Genomic DNA, 20607 nt, shown 5'->3' with positions numbered 1-20607 from the left:
ATGCGGGAAGAACAGTGAGTGGGGGATTATGAAAAGTGTAGAGAGATGAAGAGAAATAGAATTAAAAGAGGTTTTGATTGTTCCTGACCATCTGTAAGTTACTTTTGGTCATGGTGTTTCATCAAAGCAGAGGAAAAGTAATGGAGTTTTTTGGTGGGTGCGGCTGGAAGGTTGCAGAGATAGCATATACAGTTGAAAGCAGACCTACAAGACCCGGGGCCTGGGAGTGTTAGAGAGCAGAGCTGCAGTACTGAGAGCACCTTTCATCTCAGCGGACTTCACCGACCTCACCCCTGCTCTCCTTTCCAATGTTAAAGTTAAAGAAACTGGCTGTCCCCAGTCCCAGTCTCACGTCATTCTGGCCCTGTGGCCCCCAAAGGCCAGGCCATTTATCCTCTACTGGAAATGGGAAATTGACTTAGACTTCCAGTGTACTCTAATTTGTCTGATTTGGTGCTCCTACCAGCAGCCTCTGTGGCCAAGGAAGAGGACAAACATAGGAAAGGAAGGCTGTTCTAGTTCAGATTTAGCCTGGCATCATAATTACCCATGCACCTTGCTTTTGTGACTCCTTATTGTATATGTATAAACATGTCTTGAGTTTTGGCACATTAGTTTGACTCTAGATTGTCTTCTCATTTTTTTCCTCCTAGTGTTCCTGTTTGTTGTTAAACTGAACTAGTTAGATAAGCCAGGATGCCTGAGAACCATGGCTTAACAGTTAGGACTCTGGTTCATTGAACTTTATGGGAAGCCAGTTGCTTCTCTATGATCAATACTGCTCAGTGTTTCTGTCTACCATGTTGCCTTTGACAATGGAATGAGTTTCAGTAGAAGGAATAGATGTGAAAACTCTTTACAGGTAGAGTACTGTGCAAACTTAAGATACTTTAGGCTGCATTTCATACACTTACATTTAGTGTCTTAGTTTGGCTTCTGTTGCTGTGGTAAACACATGATAGAAGTAGCTCAGGGAGAAAAGGGTTTATTTGTGTTACAGGTTCCAGTCCTTCATCAGTGGACTGAGGGAAGTCAAAGCAGGAGCCTGGACTCGGGAATTGAAGCAGAGACCATTGAGAAATGTCTCTTACTGGCTTCTCCTGGCTGCTCAATTGCTTTCTTTCTCTTTTCTTTCCCTTTTCTTCTCTCTCTCTCTCTCTCTCCCCCCCAACCTACCTGCCCAGCGGTTGAATTGCCCGCAGTAGGCCAGGCCCACCCCACCCACATCTGTCATCAATCATCATGTCTCATGCCTTTGGGGGAGGCAGAGGCAGGCAGATCTCTGTGAGTTCGAGGCTAGCCTGATCTACAGAGCAAGTTCCAGGATGGCCAGCACTACAGAGAAAGCCTGTCGGAGGGGGAGAAAGAAAGGAATTAATGAAGGAAGGAAGGAAGGAAGGAAGGAAGGAAGGAAGGAAGGAAGGAAGGAAAAAGAAGCTATTCCACAGGCTTGCCCACAGGCTAATCTGCTGGAGGCATTTTCTCAATTCAGTTGAGGTTCCCTCTTCTCTGATGACCCTACATGGTGTCAACTTTGACAGACTATGAAACCAGCACATTATGTTACTGTGTTTCTTTGAATGCTAGAGTGAAGAATCTAGCTTTGTTGTCAGTTAATGTTTGAAAATATAGTAAGACATAAGGTGGCATACAGTGTCAAAGTAGTATACTGAGCTGTTTGAGATAGGCTGCAAAACTGCAGTAACAATCATTTAGCAACATTTACTTAGTTGTCTAATGGACAACTCAAGGCATCAAAGTAGCATGTCAATCCAGGTCGAATGACAATAAATTATGTAAGATTTTATCAGAGAAACAACTAATTTGATTTTTTTGTTTTGTTATTTAGAATAATTTTCTTTCCCCACTATGAAGCTGGATATGAAAAAAATTACAAGTATTTATTTTATATGCATGAGTATTTTGCCTGAGTGTGTGCTTGTTCATCATGTTCATTCCTGGTGCCTGTGGAGGTCAGAAGAGGGTATCAGATGTCCTAGAACTGGAATTACAGATGATTGTGAGTTGCCTTGTGTACTGGGAACCCTTGGCAAGAGCAGCAAGTGCCCTTAACCATTGAGCCATCTCTCCAGCCATCTGAACTGGATATTTAAAGTTATACTCTTGTTATTGGTAGAGAATTTCTGGTATTTGAAAAGGGAGTAGTTTTGCATTTGTACTATAATCATCACTCATTTTCATTCTTGTCACTTAATGGCCCCTTTTGAAAGCATATTCAATGATACATGCTCTGTAGTTAGGCAGCTTTGTCTAGTTACCTACCAAGCTCAAATGTATATTGCTTTTTCTGTTGTCTTTATAGTCTATTGCATCTGCAGACATGGATTTCAACCAGTTAGAGGCATTCTTGACTGCTCAGACCAAAAAGCAAGGTGGCATCACCTGTGATCAAGCTGCAGTCATTTCCAAGTTTTGGAAGAGCCATAAGACAAGAATCCGAGAGAGCCTCCTGAACCAGAGCCGCTGGGACAACGGACTGCGGGGCCTGAGCTGGAGAGTTGACGGCAAGTCTCAGTCAAGGCACTCGGCTCAAATAGACACCCCTGTTGCCATTGTAGAGCTAGAGTTTGGGAAAAGTGGACAGGTGAGTTCAACTTCAGTTTCCCTTTGTAAACAACGTATTTCCTTGTCTTGTCTTCTTTTTCTTTTTTATTTATTTATTTATTTATTTTTGTTTTTTGAGACAGGGTTTCTCTGTGGCTTTGGAGCCCATCCTAGAACTCACTCTGTAGACCAGACCGGCCTTGAACTCACAGAGATCCCCCTGCCTCTGCCTCCCAAGTGCTGGGATTAAAAGCTGGGCCACCACTGCCCAGCTAACAATGTATTTTCATTCCTTGTTAGTGTATACATTTAATTTACTTTCATTTGCAGTGGAAGTCTTGGGAGTTTGGATGTTCTCGGTTACAAATAGTCTAAACAGAAGCCACAGGGCCTTGCAGTTGTCTCAGAGAACAGAGTTGGGCAGTTGTGGTTGCACAGAAGTCACCTCCTGTGCTTCAGTCTTGAGAGGACAATAGAGATGCTAAGAGCACACACTGAGTTTAGACAGCGCAGACAAACTGTCCTGTCCTGATATCTGGGTAACCATCCGGTAATAGTTTAATCACATTAATGTTTGTCCCTAAAGACCTGGCGTGCCATCTCTGACCTTAGTGCACACATAATTTTCAGTTTGATCTTGATTATGAACCAGTGCTGCTTTTCTTTGAATCTCCAGTCATTACAACAGGCGATTTTTTTTTAAGATTTTATTTATGTATTAAGTATACAGTATTCTTCCTGCATGTCTGCCTACATACCAGAAGAGGGCACCAGATCTCATTATGATGGTTGTGAGCCACCATATGGTTGCTGGGAATTGAACTCGGGACCTCTGGGAGAGCGGCCAGTGCTCTTCACCTCTGAGCCATCTCTCCAGCCCCCACAAGAGGTGATTTTAGTGTGTGTGATTTTTCTTAAAGCTATTCAGTTACTGATCCAGATGCTGGATTAGACTCCCAGTGACCTGGCTCACATTTTCTGAGCAGGGAAGAAGGGAAAGAAACTGGTAATTAGAGACTGTCCAGACCACTGAGTTAGTTATATTTATTTTCCAATAAATAATCCAACAAGTCCTTTCATTATATCCTCTACTAGAAATATATTTCTTTTCTTAATGATAAGCATAGTCCCTTTAGCTGGCAGGTTTCTTCACATTGTTGTTCTTTAGTTTCTTTTCGACGTAATTCCATACTGACTTTAATTTAAGGACTTTTTGTTAATTAAAAAATTAGAATGTTGCCGAACAGTGGTATCTAATGCCTTTAATCCCAGTGCTTGGGAGGTAAATCACATGAAAATTATATATGACCCTGTTTACATAACATCTTAGAGAATGCCAATGATACCAAATGATGGAAGCAAAGCAATGGATTTTTAAGTTTTTTTTTTATTGTTTTTACTTATGTGTGTCTTTGTGTATATAAGCCAGGTGTGTTTGGGTGCTCAAGGGGGCCAGAGAGGGAGTCAGACTCCCAGGACCTAGAGTTAAAGGTGGTTGTGAACTGCCAAGGCCCTCTAGACGAGCAAATGCTATTAACCACTGAACCCTCTTGTACCCCAAAGCAATGATTTTTAAGATGTAGACTTGTGCTGCTATCAATGTCCCCCTTAGGACTGCTTGGATTCTGTCTCATATGTTTTAGTATATTGTATTTTGATTTGATTCTAAGAAAACATCCTTCCTTCCCCCCTCCCCCCCCCAGACAGGGTTTCTCCATGAGACAGTCCTGGTTGTCCCGGAACTCCCTTTGTAGACCAGGCTGGCCTCGAACTCACAGAGATCCGCCTGCCTCTGCCTCCCGAGTGCTGGGATTAAAGGCGTGCGCCACCACTCGGCTATTTTCTGTACTCTTGACTTAATTAACTTGTCCCTCTTCTATGTCATTTCATCATGTCTCACAAATCTCATACATTCTCTTTGTCATTTCTTGCTTTTGTGCTATAGGAAACTGAACTCAGAACATACACACTAAGCAAGCACTCTGTACTCAGCCATGTACAGCCCTCTCCTCTTTTGTACTTTCAGCTTCTGAGATAGGATTCCAGAAAGTTGCTTAAGCTTGTCTTAAGCTTCTGTAAGTCCAGATAAGCTTTGAACTTGTGGTCCCTCCCTCTGCCTCCCACAGAGCTGGTATTACAGCTAATAGGAAATGCCCCTATGAAAGTACAGTGTAAGCCAATTAAAAACTGTCACCTCTCCAATGACAGTGATTGTTGAAGAGCAAAGAAACAGAAGTAGTGTGGCATGTGCGTGTAACCTCTGGCTTGGGTGCAGGTGTGAGGCCGTCTCTGTGCAGTCCCTCGTGTGGGTTTGGGGTTGTGGGCATATCTCTGCTTGGTCTGTCCCAGTCCACAGTTCAGGTGGGATCTGCATCTTTTGTAAGACTGCTTGGCTCTCATTAAAAGATTTTCTCTCTACCTAGTGGTATCCTGCAGACTAGGCCCCATGACACTTGCTGTGCAGGGAGGGAATGTTTGCCTCTAGATTTCACTGCTGCTCTCTTAGCAGGGGTCTTTTAAGAATGACTTCCCAGGGCTGATGAGATTTGTCAGAGGTAAGGGTACTACCTGCTCTTCCAGAGGATCCACGTTTGATTTCCAACATCCAGGCGGCGGCTCACAGCTGTTGGTTTGTAGCGAGCTGCCAGTGTGTTCGCAGCTACAGTGCTACCATACTTCACAACGATCCGAGACTAAGGACTAAGGATGAAAACAAAGACAAAGACAGCGGCTCATTCTTGCAAGGAGAATGGCCTTTATTATTATAAGAGTGGAGCCTTATATACCAAAGGCAGGTATGGTGGAAAAACACCAAGGTCACAAGCCTACCTTCCCAGGGCCCTCCAGCAAAGGGTGGGCCAAAAACAGGAATTAGCTTTTAGACAAAAAACAGGAACTTGCATGCAGGCCTTACTGGGAGGAGGGGATGAGAAATGTTTTGCTAAAAGCCTCTAGTAACAAGCAGTCAACAGACCCCCATGGGGGAAGGGTGCAACAAATCCCCCTTTTATAGATAATTTAAAAAATGAGCATCTGGCTTAGGTTGCCCGGGACATTAACATCTATCTTATCCGTCAATGAGAAGTCTGTCCAGGCCTCACAAACCCTCTGTCTTAGGTTGGTAGATGTCCCCCAGGACGTACCTGTCATTGATAACTCATTTGTCTTGCTGGCTCAACCAGGCCTGCACTGAGGGGTTATCTGTTGACAAAGAAAGCATGATCTGCTTTGTAAGAAAATGGCACTGGGCTTGTGGCCTTTCCATATGGCAAACTAGGGCTAAAGACTGTGTTGCCCAGGGTCATAATCCCGAGGGCTGGTGACCTACTCTGTTTCTCAAGTGATATACCTGTCTGTTGCAGTCCGGTTAAGAGGGGGGTCTCCCAAAAGGAGGCACCCTGATCTCAGTTAGAATAGCCAATTAAGTCCATTTGTTAATTAAGATTTAAAGTGCCCAATTGTAATTAGTATAAATTTGGGAATTTAAGGTAGAGGCATCCTCCCCTGGGGTTTTCCAGCATGCCTGCCGTGGCAACTGGCTAAGAGATAGGGAAGCCAAAATCTGCAGCCGCTGTGATGTCAAAGTCACTCCCGTGTCGTGTGAGGATGAGTTGGTTCTCTCCTGACTGTTCCACTGGAATAGGCATGACACCTGGGACACGGACCACCAAGGCTGATCAACAGCTTCTCAAGCGGCATTCCTGGAGGAGATAATTAAACATTTCTCCCGAGGGAGTGTTATTGAATATAGCAAATATCCAAGCAGGCAAAACTATCCTGAGGGCTGCCTTTCCTAGGCTATGGTTGAGGCTGATTATCTGACACTGAAGACCTGCCAGCATGAGGACAGGCAGGGATTTTAGATAAAAAGCCACCACCTAGAATCGAAAGGGGCTTGAAGTTCTATAGGTGGCTGATGAGTATCAGCAGGAACAGAGTGCACACAACGCTCTGGAACCCAAATTGGGGACTCACCATCTTGTGGGAAAACACAGACAGACCCCCGGGCCCAAACCAAAACCGGATCTGGTCCGCTCCAAAGACCTGAGGTCAGGTCTTTCCATTTAACTAGAGGTTTTTGCTGTACAGCAGGCCACCAATGGCGATCTGCTGTGGAGTTGTCAGAAGCATACACAATTAAAAAAATTAAGATATAGAGAATAAATGATAGAGTAGAGTGAGGGGAGCCAAGATGGCCCCCAAGATCCTCCTTTTTTACTTTAACTAAATAGGCTTTTAAAGTGCGATGAGCACGTTCCATGATAGCCTGTCCTTGGGGGTTGTAAGGAATTCTAGTTTTGGGGGAGATATCAAAATCTAGACAAAAATGATTGAAACCTCTGCTGACATAGGTGGGGCCATTATCGGTCTTAATTTGTTTTGGGACCCCCATGTAAGCAAAAGCCTGTAAACAGTGGCTCTTAACGTCTTTTACTTTTTAACCAGAGTGGGCAGAGGTGAATATCAGGTGGGAAAAGGTATCTACAGAAACATGGACAAATTGTAATTTACCAAAGGATGACACATGTGTTACATTTATTTGCCAAATGTGTTTAGGTAAAAGTCCTCGAGGATTAACCCCCAAGTGAGGCACAGGAAGAAATTCTGCACAAAGAGGGCAATCCTTGACTATTAGAACAGCCTGTTCTTAGGTAATCCCAGTATGAAAGCTCAAAGACCCTGCACTGAGATGAAAGTGCTTATGTAAGGATAGTGCTTTAGTGAGTCCTTGTAAAACCAGACCAATTTGAGCATACATGTCAGCCATGTGATTTTTCTTCCATGAGGGGCCCTGGCAAAGGGATGTGGGCCCTAAGATGTCCCACAAGCATAGGTTCGCTGCATTGCCATAGCAGACCTTTCACCTGTAATAAACTCTCTTGTATCCTAGAGATGGGAGAGACATAGACAGCAGTCTCTAAGGGTTGGATAATATGAGCAACATATTGAATATCAGTATAAATGTTTAATGCTTCCGTGGGGAAGAGTTGTAGAGCCAAGGCCAGGGCTGAGAGTTTAGCCATTTGGACAGAGGTTGCAGGAATTCTGGCTGTCTTAATGATCGGATAAGACATGACTTCAGCTGTACCTTTAGAGGAACTATCTGTGAAAACCACTTGCCCCTTAGAAATAGGCTGAGAGACTACAATTTTTGGGAAAATTAAAGGATGCGTTTTAAAAAAGGAAATCAAATTATTGGATAGGTAGTGATTAACAAAATAACTCTGGGTAGCAGAGAGAAAAATGGCCCAGTTATAATTATTATTTTGTAGCCATTTTATTGTTGACAGGGCAAAGGGGCAACAACCCTATCTGGCTCCCCACCATAGGCTTGCGAGGCAATCCTCCATGCTGCAAACAGGAGCACAACTATAGCCTGGGAGTAGGACACCATAGATTTAGAAGGGGAGGCTCGACAATTAACCCAAAGATTGGGACTTTCTCGCCAAAAAACTTACGTAGGAGCATGAGTAGTTTGTACCTTCTCCAGTGTCACTCGCAAGCCAGCCAATTCCAGGATGGTCTGAAGATTCCCAAAGGCAGATAGTAATAGCCTTTTTTTTGGTGTAGCCAACAGTAAATCATCCATATAAATTTGGCACATGGTAGGGCTGTTAGCCATGCCTTGTGGCAAGACTACCCCCTGATATCTATTATAAGGCTCTCTTAAGTTCAAAGATGGAACACTGAAAGTAAAAACGCTGACAATCAGCAGGGTGTAAAGGAATGTTAAAAAACAATCCTTTAAATCTATCACAGGCAGGTGCCAGTCTTTAGGGATGGCCACAGGGGTTGGCAGCCCTGGCTGACTGACACCCATGAGCATCATGGTCTTATTAACCGGTCTCAGATCTTGTCTCCAAGTGATAGAAATTGGAGGTATCTGAGGCTGTGGAACAATGGCACCCACTAAAAATGTCCCAGTCCTCTCTGGTCCCCAGGAGATCTCTGCACTGGGGGTTTCAGACACAGGCAGGGGATTGCCCTGTAGACTCTTTCCAATATCTTTGCCTGGGCAATAGCCGTGCTCCCTAAGCATATGTTGTACAGGGATGTAGTCAGTACGTCCCCCATGGCCTTTAGGATATCTCTGCCCCAGAGATTGATCGGCAAGATAAAGGGCTGAAATACACCAGAGTGTCCCTTGTCATCTTTCCAAATTAATGGCAACTTTTACTAGGTGACTTTGCTATGCCTATGTCCTGTAAGCTGCTATCTGATTCTTGTAGGGGCCAAGTCTGGGGCCAATGGTTAAGAGAAATGATGGATGTGTCTGAACCAGAATTTATGAGTCCCATCTGAGGAGTCAAAACTGTTCTGGTGGAGGAACAGAGTTCCAGTCCTGTGTTACCTGGGGTACCTCTGACAAGGTCCTGGATAGGGTGGGTAACAGGTGTATCCAGGACTCCGTACACCTGGGAGTAAGGGGTCCGGAGCAGACCCCGACTCCTGTTTCCTGAAGGTGGCAGAGGGTAGCCCTGTACAACAGTCTTAGATCGACAATTTCTGGCCCAATGATATCCTCTTTTATAGAGGGGGCAGAGACCTGGCTCTGAACGAGGGGGTGCAATGGAGTCCTTAGCAGGACAATTTTTCTGAAAGTGGCCTGTTTGCTTGTATCTAAAGCATGCCTTAGGTCTAGACCCTCACTGACCTTTCTGTTTCCTTGCATGGCAGCAGCGATAACTTGTTCCATAATGTGATATTCATCTATATCTCTACAAATGCGAATATAATCATTGAGGCTCCTGGTTTTGTGAGGCAGTAAAGCCTCCTTGCAGTATTTATTAGCATTTTCAAAAGCTAATTGTCTTACTAAAGGCATAGCATTATCAGTATCCCCAAATATATGACCTTACAACCTGCAAGTTGTAGGAGCCGGTCCACAAACTCGGAAGAGGGTTCAGATGGTCCCTGTAGGATCTTAGAAAGTTGGTCTCCTGCAGCCTTATGAGGCAAGGCTTTCCATGCACGGCCAGCGGCTGCTGAGATCTGTGCATAAACAGCTGGGTCATAAAGAATTTGCCGGCCTAGAGTTGTATAGGCTCCCGTGCCGGTAAGCATTTCTAAATTCCTATTAGGAAAACCAGCAGCCACATTGCTCTGTGCTGTCTGGTTACATAGTTCTTGGTATGCATCCCTCCAGATCAAATAATCTCCCCCAGACAGTGTAGCAAGACATACTTGTTGCCAATCACTGGGGGTACAATTTAAGGCTGTAAAGGATTCAAAGATGGCCAGAGTGAAGGGGGCATGAGGCCCATATGCCAGAACTGCCTCCTTCAACTGTTTTATATCCTTAAAGCTGAGAGGGGAGTACTCTCTCTGACTCTGGCCTTGAGGATTAACTGTTTCTATACCTAGAAACATCACTCCATCCTTCTGCAGCTCAGGAGGGGCTGAAGGAAGACTGAGAGAACTGAGTTCAGGACTACAGGCAAGGGGACATGGTTCAAGGAAGCATTTTTTAAATATGTTTTTTAATTTGAGGATGCCTTTCTCCATCTTAGCCCCTGAAAAGGGAGAGGACTCAGGAGAGGAAACATTGGAAGCTTGAATTAATCTAGTAGACTCTAGGTCTTGAGCCTCTGTGAAGGTATTCTTAGTTTTCCTGACCTGCTCCTTCATTACCGTATTATCGCTAATAAGTGCACCCTTAACAAGACGCCAAAGAGAAAAGACAACAATTGGTATGGCGTTTGGCCCTTCTTTATGTAAAGTTCTTTGTAGGTCCACTCTAACCTGGTTCCAATCAAGGGAATTAAGATCACCAGAGACCAAAAACCAAGGGTTGACTTTATGTATAGTTTTTAAGAAGTTCTTAGCTGTCTTATGTCTGATAATTGTGCCCTGGCACTGTAACAATTGTATCAAATGGTCCTCCAAAACAGGGTAGGAACTAGCAGCACCCATACCTAATATACTCACTCCTAACCTTAAGAAGAATGCTGGCTGGCTTTCTGTGGGGGTGGGCTCTCAGGAATTCCCTGACAATTTTGACACCAATGGGTCAAGTCAGGGCTGGAGCCTAACTTTAAACCACCCCTCTATGGGGGCTGACCCACCTTCTAGGGCCTAACCTTTTAAATCACCCCTCTATGGGGGCTGACCCACCTTCTGGGGCCTAACCTTTTAAATCACCCCTCTATGGGGGCTGACCCACCTTCTAGGGCCTAACCTTTTAAATCACCCCTCTATGAGGGCTGACCCACCTTCTGGGGCCTAACTCAGTACTCTAAACTTGGTACCCCTATCCAAATACACTCTCCTACCTTACTTGCTGGCCAGCATTCAGTTTTTCTTCTTTTCCAATCTCGGTGGGACCTCCATCTGTAGCGAGCTGCAGGTGTGTTCGCTGCTACAGTGCTACCATACTTCACAACGATCCGAGGCTAAGGGTTAAGGATGAAAATAAAGACAAAGACAGCAGCTCATTCTTACAAGGAGAATGGCCTTTATTATTACAAGAGTGGAGCCTTATATACCAAAGGCAGGTATGGTGGAAAAACACCAAGGTCACAAGCCTACCTTCCCAGGGCCCTCCAGCAAAGGGTGGGCCAAAAACAGGAATTAGCTTTTAGACAAAAAACAGGAACTTGCATGCAGGCCTTACTGGGAGGAGGGGATGAGAAATGTTTTGCTAAAAGCCTCTAGTAACAAGCAGTCAACAGACCCCCATGGGGGAAGGGTGCAACATTGGTTAACTCTAGTTCCAGGGGATCCATTGCCCCTTGTGGCCTCAGTGAGTATCAACCATGCACATGGTACACAGACATACGTGAAGGCAAAATACCCATACACACAAAATAACAATAAAAAATGGCTCCTTAGCTGGACATGACTGTCATCCCAGCATTTCAGTAGCTGAAGCAGGAGGATCACCAGAAGTTTGAGGCCAGGTTGAAGAAATGGCTGTCTTTACTCAGGACATTATAGAAAGCAGCCATGAGTGACATTGAATAAAACCTTGTAGTTTCAGTTGGCTTTGTTTGCTTTGAAAGTCACTCCTGTAGCTGGGTCTGGGGTGCACACCTGCTGTCCTAGTGATCTAAGGCAGCGTCAGGCAGCTCTCTTTGATTTTCAGGTCAGTATGGACCTGCTCCAAAACTCTAGAGTGCACATTTGCATCTGATTTCTCCTGTTAACTTCAGCTTTCTGACCAGAGCTGAGACTTAGGGAGTCAAAGAGTCTGCTGCAGACAGAACCAGTTCTCTGCAATTATGAATTCCATTAACATAGATGTCGCTTGTGGCCCTGATTTAATAAAGGTTTCTGGTGATTATCATTTCTTTTTCACCTATTCTTTATTCTCCCAGTTTTTTCGTTTTTGTTTTTTTGTTTTTTGAGACAGGGTTTCTCTGTGTAGCTTTGGAACCTGTCCTGGAACTTGCTCTGCAGACCAGGTTGGTCTCGAACTCACAGAGATCCACCTGCCGCGCCTCCCAAGTGCTGGGATTAAAGGCATGCGCCACCACCTCAAGCAGTAAGAAGTAGTAACATTGGCAGAGGAGCCAACACAAGCAAAAGGGAGATGCAGTTACTCTCATGGCCACTGTGCATCAGGCACACCAAGGGGCTCTAAAGTTTACAGGGCTGGAGAGATGGCTCGGAGGTAAGAGCACTGGCTGCTCTTCTAGAGGCCCTGAGTTCAGTTCCCGGCAACGGCATGGTGACTCACAACCATCTGTACTGAGATCTGCTGCCTCTTCTGGTGTGCAAGCATGCATGCAGGCAGAGCACTATGTAATAAATAAATAGTCAAATTTATTAAATAAGTAATAAAATCTAACACCCCAAATTTACGGATTTCAGACATTTCCATCTTTACTTAGGATAACCCCTTCTTTTAAAATTTTACTATACTGTCTTCCAAAATGTGTTGGGTAGGCCCAAGTACAAGTCCCCTGAAATTGGCTGATGCCATGTAAGGCTGAGAGGCCACTACAAAGGGTTCTAAAGGGCTGGAGGTGGCTCAGAAGCAGGAGGACCTGCTGCTCTCTTAGAAGACCCAGTTTCAGGTTCTTAGTGGCTCACACTTGCCCTTAGCTCTGGTTCCAAGGCATCTGACATCCTCCTCTGCCTCTGCAGACGCCAGGCACGCTCATGGTGCACAGATGCACATGCAGGCAAAACACCTGTACACATAACAGGACTTTTTTCTTTAAAAAGGCTTTCACCCTGTACCAAGTTAGGCACACTGTCCCAGAAGGCAGAGACAGTTTTAAGAAAGCATCGAAAAGGAAAGAGTTGGGGCTGTGCCTGTCATGTTGATGAGTTGTCTTAGATAACGACTGGTTGCTTTCTTTCTACCCTGTATGTTCCAGGAATTGAACTCGGGTTGTTAGACTTGGCGGGCGACAGGCGCCTTCATCCACTGAACCATCTCACCAGGCCTCATGCACCACTTTTTACATCTATTTCACTTAAGTAGGAAGATTTAAAAGGGGAAAAGAAGATAGATGAGTGTCTGCAAATTTGCTGACCTGGTGAGAACAGGGTTGGGCACTGTGGCCTGTGGCATGTCAGTGGTCCCTGGTGCTGGGCTCTTTCAGATGCTTGGCTGCCAGACTGAGGAGGAGCATGAGAGAAAGCCAGAAGTCAAGCTCGAAGGGTTCTTCAATACAATCTTTGGACTTAAGTCCCTTGCTAAGCTTAGGATCTCACTGCATCATACCCAGTAATGTGGAAAGTGCTTGCAGACATCTGGTTTTTTTGTACGGATTGGTTGCTGTGGGCTTCATTCCATGTGGACCACTCTACTGCTGCCAAGAGAGACGTAAGCCTCAGGTCTGTGCTCACTCTTAAGCACCGCTTTTTAAAACCTGTGATAACGTATAGCTAGCATATACTTAACTGTTTTTGGTTTTTGGAGATAGGGTTTCTTTGTGTAGCTTTGGAGCCTGTCCTGGCACTCACTCTGTAGACCAGGCTGGCCTTGAACTCACAAAGACCCACCTGCCTCTGCCTTCCCAGTGCTGGAATTACAGGTGTGTGCCACCACCACCCAGCTTGATTAACTATATTTTAAGCATACAATCTAGTGATAGCAGTTACATTCACAATGTCATTTGATCATCAACAGTATTTATACCTGGAAAATTTTCATGACCACAAACACAAATTCAGAATTTATTAAATAATAATGCTGGATTCTCGTTAACCCTGCTGACTTCCATTACAGTTTCTGTCTGTATGCATTTGTCTATTCTAGGTGCCTCAGACAAATAGAATCATACAAGATTTATCTTTCTGTGTATATTAGAGTTCTCTAGAGTCACAGACTTATGGAATGAATTTGTCTCTCTCATACACAGAGAGAGAGAGAGAGAGAGAGAAAGAGAGACAGAGAGAGACAGAGAGACAGAGGGGAGAGAGAAAATTTTTATTGAATGACTCATAGGCTGCAGTCCAAGTAATCCAGTGATGGCTATCTGTGAGTGGAAAGTCCAGGAATGTTCTGTCTCACGAGACTGGGTCTCAGCGGGTCTTCTGTTTATGCTCGGGTGGGGGAGTGGATTGCTGCAAGGTGAGGGCAGACGGAAGAACCTTGCTTCTTCCACTGGGGAGGTGACTGTGTGGTTAAGAGCACTTCCTTTTCTTGTGGAGGACCTGGGGTTGGTTCCCACCATCTGTCTGGTGGCTCACACTGTCTGTACTCCAGTTTCACAGGATCTGATGCCTTCCTCTGACTTTTCTGGCACTAGACACGGATGTGATGCAATGCATACATCCAGGCAAAGCACACACGCACAATAAATCTAGAAACAGTCAAAGCCACAGCCGTATTTACACCCAATGTACCTAGGTCATCTGGTTCCAAAACAGAACAGAACGTGTACACACACCAGTACCAGCTCTGCCTAGTGTCTGCGGATATGTGCATAGGCCTGGTAACTACTCCTAAGGATCCCCAGTAACCCATTTTACTTTGAGTAGACCTAAAAACATTTTCTACTCTACTTGAGAAGTAGAGGCAGGAGGATCAGGAGTTGAAGGCCAGTCTTGGCTATGTTCCAAGTTCAAAATAAGACTGGTCTACAACAGAACATTGGCTCAAGAAAACTAAAACCAAGGGCTGGTCATGGTAGCGCACGCCTTTGATCTGAGCACTTGGAAGGTAGAAGTAGATGGATCTATATGAGTTCGAGTCCAGTGTGGTCTACAGAGTGAGTCCCAAGATAGCTAGGGCTACATAGGGAGAGCTTGTCTCAGAAAAACAAAACAAGCAAACAAAAACTAAAACCAAAACAAAATCAAAATCTGTCCTACTCCTATCTGCCCAGATTACTAAAAGTAAGGCCTGTTGTGATTGTCTTATAATATAAGCATTATCATTCCAGAATTGCCTTGTGAATATACAAATGTTATTATATATTATTTTGGCATGCTTTCCCCTCAAAAGGTAATATATTATACATTTTTTCTGAACCTTACTTGTTTTTTCAGTTAGTGAATTTTTATATTTATTTATTTATTGAGATTGGTCTATATAGCCCCAACAAGCTTGATACTTGGTATGTAGCTCAGGATAGGCTGGAACTGATGGCAATTTTCTTACTAAACTTTTGGGTACTAGAGTTAGGGTCTATCAAATTGTGGTTATCATTCCATGGTTACTGAGGTATCCTGAATATCTTTGTTCTAGTTTTTTACTTATGTATTTATTTTTGTTGTGGGATATTTGGTCACACTGTGTGAAGATGTCTCTGGTTTACCTCACTTGCCTAAGACACCTTCTGATTGCTTTAATAAAGAGCTGAGTGGTCAATAGTTAGGCAAGAGAAGATAGGTGGGACTTGTGAAGAGAGGAACCAGGGGAAGAATGTCTGACCAGTGAGACATGGAAGAAGTTGGACATTCTGTACTGAGAAGACTTAACAGCCAAGCGGCAGACCACAGATTAGTATAAATGGGTTAATCTAAGTTATAAGACCACAGATTAGTATAAATGGGTTAATCTAAGTTATAAGTGAAGCCTTGTCTAAACCAAAACCAGAAACCATCAATGCCATTTTATCATATTCAAAATGATATTCAAACATCATAATTCAAACTTTATAAGTGGATGTGTGCTTGAATAGGGAAACAGCATCAACAACAAAGAAAACGCACGAAAGGGGCACTTCAGCATTTGTGGCTCAGCTGGGAGCATGCTTGCCTCGCATGCGTGAAGTCCTGGGTTTGGTTCTCAGCCCCATAGATGCTGGGCATGGTTACACAGACTGTAATCCTAGCACTTGAGAGGCTCAGAAGTTGAGCCTTGACTACACCGTAAGTTTAGGTCAGGCTGGGAGTGGATGTGAGAGGCAGCATGAAAGACATTCATTGTGTTTACCTCTGTAATTGAGCTCTAGTTCTTACTCTCTACTTTCCAAAACACCTTCTGCAGTAAAAAGTAATGAAAATCTTAAAAAAAAAAAAAAGCAGTGCAGGTGAGCACAGGTGTCACAGGACAGGTATCACAGCACAGGTGTCGGAGCCCTGGAGCTGGCGCCAGGGGCAGTGGTGAGCTACCTGACGTGGGAACTGGCCCCCTGGAAGAGTAGTGCATGTTCTTGACCACTGAGCCTCTCTTCCTTCCCTTACAATGTTTGTCTATTGTGTATATGTGCTGGTGGGTGACAGTAGTGTGGCAGTGTGTCGCAGTATGAGTGTGGAGGTCAGAGGACACATTTCAGGAGTCAGGTCTCTTTTCCTACCACCTGGTTCTGGGAATCAAGCTCAGCCCATCAGACTTGGCAGCAAGTCCTTCTTCCTGCTAAGCCATCTTGCTGGTCTGTGATAAACTTTGTACTGTAGTTGAATTTATATCTGTTGGTGGCACAATTTCAGTTTCCTCGTGTCCATCTAGAAGTGAAGTTAGACCTAAGATCTTTCTCAACTAAACAAAATGCCTACAGGATTTTTAGTGTTAATTATAGACCTAATGGATTTTATAACATATGTGATTATAGTCTAGGAAAATATGCTATACACATGCACTTTGCTGTGTTTATTACATTTCCTTTGCAGTCTTGGGGTTTAAACCCAGCATCTCCCGAATGCTAGGTGAGTTCTCAACCAACAATTGATAGCCCCAACCCCTGTTGTCCACACAGTCCTGCCCCACGGAAGCTAAACAGGCATCTTGTATTGGTTCAGTTGGGAAGAACTTCTGGGCCTTTTATGAAATCGGGAGATCTTGCTTCCCTGGAGCTGTGTGTATTCAGAGCTGAGACATTCCCCTTCCTGTCCTGGCTCCTGATGAGAGCTCTTTGTTCGCAAGCTCCTGTGAGTGTTGATGTTACCTTACATAATCAGTGCAAATAGACTGTGTGCCACAGAAAGTTCTGCGGCCACCATACCAACATGTATTGCTTCTGTGAACTTCTATGGCGCTCATCTCCCCCAACCCTGAGATGCTTTATAGCCCATTATGATTTACACGCCCTTCCCCATGTTTCTTAATTCTCTAGCTTACTTTTTTTAGTGCATTTTGCATTGAGCATACAGAAAAGACTCAGAATATTCCTTTGATACATGGCTATGTAATTAAGGATTGACAGCATATGAACTGTATTAATTTGTTTGAAGTAGAAGCATGTGTGTGCTCTTCAAGCCCTCTAGTGTGTTTATTGAAATCGAGAATTCTTTTCTTCAGTGAAGCACAATGTTCTCATCTATACTCCCTGAGCTACTCTTTGAAACTTTTGTTCAATTTGAAAATTACGTGTATCTGTTCACTGGGGTAGGGAGGTGTGCTTGACTGTGAAGGTCAGAGGACAGCTTGCTGAGAGCCGCTCCTCTCCCCTCCAAGTGGGCCTCGGCTCGGGTGGAATTCAGGTCACCGGTCTTGGCTGCACTTTCCTTTACTGGCCGAGTCATCCTGCTGCCATCTTGGCAGCATTTTGTATTGACTTAGCTTCTTTAAACAGGATGTAAGTAAACATGTTACTTTAAGTCTTATGCTTGGATTCATGGCCTTTTTATGACTCCTGTATTTGTCCACCGTGCTTTTAAAAATTGTTTTTAAATTAAGCTATGCATTTCCCCCCATTCCCCTTCCCTTCTCCCCTCTCATCTTCCACCCTCCCCCCTGCCCCCCATTATCCCAATTTACTCAGGAGATCTGGTCTTTTTCTCCTTCCTAGGTGAATCCGTGAATGTCTCTCTTAGGGTCCTCTTTGCTACCTAGGTTCTCTGGGGTTGTGGCCTGTAGGCTGGTCGTCCTTTGCATTGTGTCTAATACCCACTAATGAGTGAGTATATATTTGTCTTTCTGGGTCTGGGTTACCTCACTCAGGATGGTGTTCTCTAGTGGCCATTGTATTTTACTAACTTAAAAAGTGTGTGTGTGTGTGTGTTTGTGTGTGTGTGTGTGTGTGTGTGTGTGTGTGTGTGTGTGTGAGCCAAAGGCTACTCTTGGTGTTGTTACTTGGGTTCTGCACACCTGGTTTTTTCTTTTTTCTTTTTCTTTTAATTTTAAATAGCTTGTTTTACATGTCAATCCCAGTTCCCTCTCCCACCCCTCCTCCCGAACCCCCCAACCATTCCCCCCCCATCCTCCCACCCTATTGCCAATTCCTTCTGCATAGGGGATATCTAGAGTCTATCATTTCACTCAGGGTAGGATCCAGGCACTCCCCTAAGAGTCCAGGCTGAGAGAGCATCCCTCTTTGTGTTATGGACACACGATGTCTGTTAGTATTCGAGGGATAAACACTGATCCACTGCTCAAGACCCCATAGGTAGCCCAGGCCTCCTCACTGACTCTCACATTCAGGGGGTCTGGATGGGTCCCATGCTGGCCTCCCAGCTGTCGGTCTGGGGTCCAAGAGCTCTCCCCTGTTCGGATCAGCTGTCTCTGCTGGCTTTGCCAGCCCATTCTTTGCCAATTTGTTCATCGCTCCTCTCTCTGGACCACACCTGGTTTTTTCTAAACAGGGGCTCTCATTGGCCTACATCTCACCGTCTGGACCCAGGGATCCGCCAGCCTCTGCTCAGCCTCTGTGTCTCCAGGGCTGAAATGCTGGTGCCCCACTGTGCCAGTCACTCTTATGCGGGCTCTGAAGACTGAGCTCGGGCTCTCATGCCCTTCTGCATCCGAGCCATCCCTCCAGTCACAAGACAGGAGTGTTGCAGGGTCACATTCACCCCCTTCTCTTTGAAAGCAGAGCATCTGGTGTAAGGGATACCATCCCACAGAAATGGATGAGGAAACAAAAGTTGCAAGTGACTCCTGTTGATAAGGTTTGCTGTAGCCATGCTTCCATCCTGCTTTTCCTCAGTTAATGGACATACTTCTGAAAAACCATTTAATTAATAAGCAAGCCTTGAGAGGGAAAACCCGCAAAGAGCTCCCTTAAAATTATTTCTTAAGAAGAACTGTCTCACGTGGTGTAGGATTTGAAGTATTTATTTGAATTGCCGTGTCCGTTGTTTACATTACATGCTAGCTTTTCATTTAGTGAATATGTTAGCACATTGTAGAGCACGAATCCTGAATACAATAGAATGTGATTGCCCACTTTGTACTCTCTGTTTGTGATGAAAACTAAAGTTAGAAAAATGTATCCATGGAGCTGGAGAGATGGCTCAGTGGTCAAGAGCACTGGCTGCTCTCCCAGAGGACATGGGTTCAATTCCCAGCACCCACATGGCAGCTCACAGCTGTCTGTAACTCCTCTTCCGGGGAATCCAATACCCTTATACAGACATGCATGTAGGAAAAATACCAATGTACATAAAACAAAAATCAATTAAGTTGTTTAAGAAAAAGAAAATTTATCCAAAGCAACTGGATTTAGAGATTTTGCCTGTCCGAGTGGAAGTGACAAGTTGGAGACTGTTTTGGTTTTATTAAGACTCACATTCTAATTATGTCTGGGAATGGAGGACAACAAAAGGATGTTGGAACTAAGCCTCAGCCTTGCGTTGACCTCAGCTTTCTGTCTCTTGCTGCCCTTCCCTCTCTCCATCTCCGCACACCCCTTTCCCTTTGGACTGATGCCACCCACCTTCTCTATAGGTTCCTTGTGTGTGATGCTAATGTCTTCCCCGCCCTCATCTCTATCCCCGTGGTGTTCTTCTATCTCCGTCAGTGCTCTCTGAATGCATCTCATTGTTCAGGGCTCACCTCATGTTCTGTCAGGTCCCTATGTTTGACCAAGAAGTTTGTACAATATCATATGTAGTAGCGACAGCAGTCGCCATGCTTGTGAATCACGGTGCTGGCAGGGCTTTCTCCATGCGCACAACACGAGGTGTCCTTGCTCTTTGACCCCCGAGTAGACGCAGGGACAGTCCCATACCTCGGGAGGCTTTGTTTACACTCCTACAAGACAAGAAGCCAAGTGTCAGGTGACGTTGTTAGCATCTGAGGTCCACACCACACGCTGTCATCACTGTTCTGAAAGTAACCCGAAACTGTGTCTGAGGACATTTCTTCTTTCGGTTCTTTGGTTTCCTCCAGTCAAGCTTGCAGGGAGTTTGGCACGTGACTTCAGTATTCCCCTTAAATTAAACACTGTGTTGGATTGCTTGCAGGTCCAAACCACTACAGCACAAACCCCTGCACCTGGGGCAGAGTGGACTAGGCAGTTCCCGCTTCCACTAATTGTGTCATTTTGTCTGTTGATACATCACGAAAAGGTGGCCTCTGTCATTTAAAACTCTGCCTTGTTTGTGTGTGTGTCCCACTTATCTCTCGAGACATGTTCACCGACCTGTGATGGACGAGGAGTCTCAGTTCTCCACCTGTCCTGTGAAGAGAGCCAGGGTTTATGTACGCTGTGTAACTATCCACACAGGATGGCTTCTTAGCATAAAGGCATGGGGATTTTCCCCTTGCATCAACACTGGCAAATATGGAATCTTTTCAAGTTCTGTTAGCTGTACACATTGACCTTAATGATTGGTTGACAGAGTGAACCTTTGATAGTGTTGCATCATAAGTTGCATGATATTTAGTACTATACTTTACTTAAATTCTGCTTTATGTACATTATTTTGTTGTGTCCCTACAACAGTGTTGTTGGGAAGGCAGACACTAGAATTTCTTTT

At 44.6% G+C, this 20607-nt stretch overlaps 1 protein-coding gene across 1 annotated transcript in view; it reads left to right on the top strand.

The window, feature by feature from the left end:
- Positions 1 to 20607, top strand: part of Commd1 (copper metabolism domain containing 1) — a 123022-nt gene that overhangs the window by 34317 nt on the left and 68098 nt on the right. Inside the window, exon 2 of the mRNA XM_005070375.4 lies at positions 2324 to 2605. Within this exon, the coding sequence (XP_005070432.1) occupies positions 2324 to 2605 (282 nt within the window). The remainder of the gene's footprint in view (positions 1 to 2323; positions 2606 to 20607) is intronic.

The sequence above is a fragment of the Mesocricetus auratus genome, unplaced genomic scaffold, assembly GCF_017639785.1.
Source record: "Mesocricetus auratus isolate SY011 unplaced genomic scaffold, BCM_Maur_2.0 Super-Scaffold_100029, whole genome shotgun sequence".
NCBI lineage: Eukaryota > Metazoa > Chordata > Mammalia > Rodentia > Cricetidae > Mesocricetus > Mesocricetus auratus.
The sequence above is the reverse complement of the archived record's forward strand: the minus strand, read 5'-3'. Positions and strand labels throughout refer to the sequence as shown.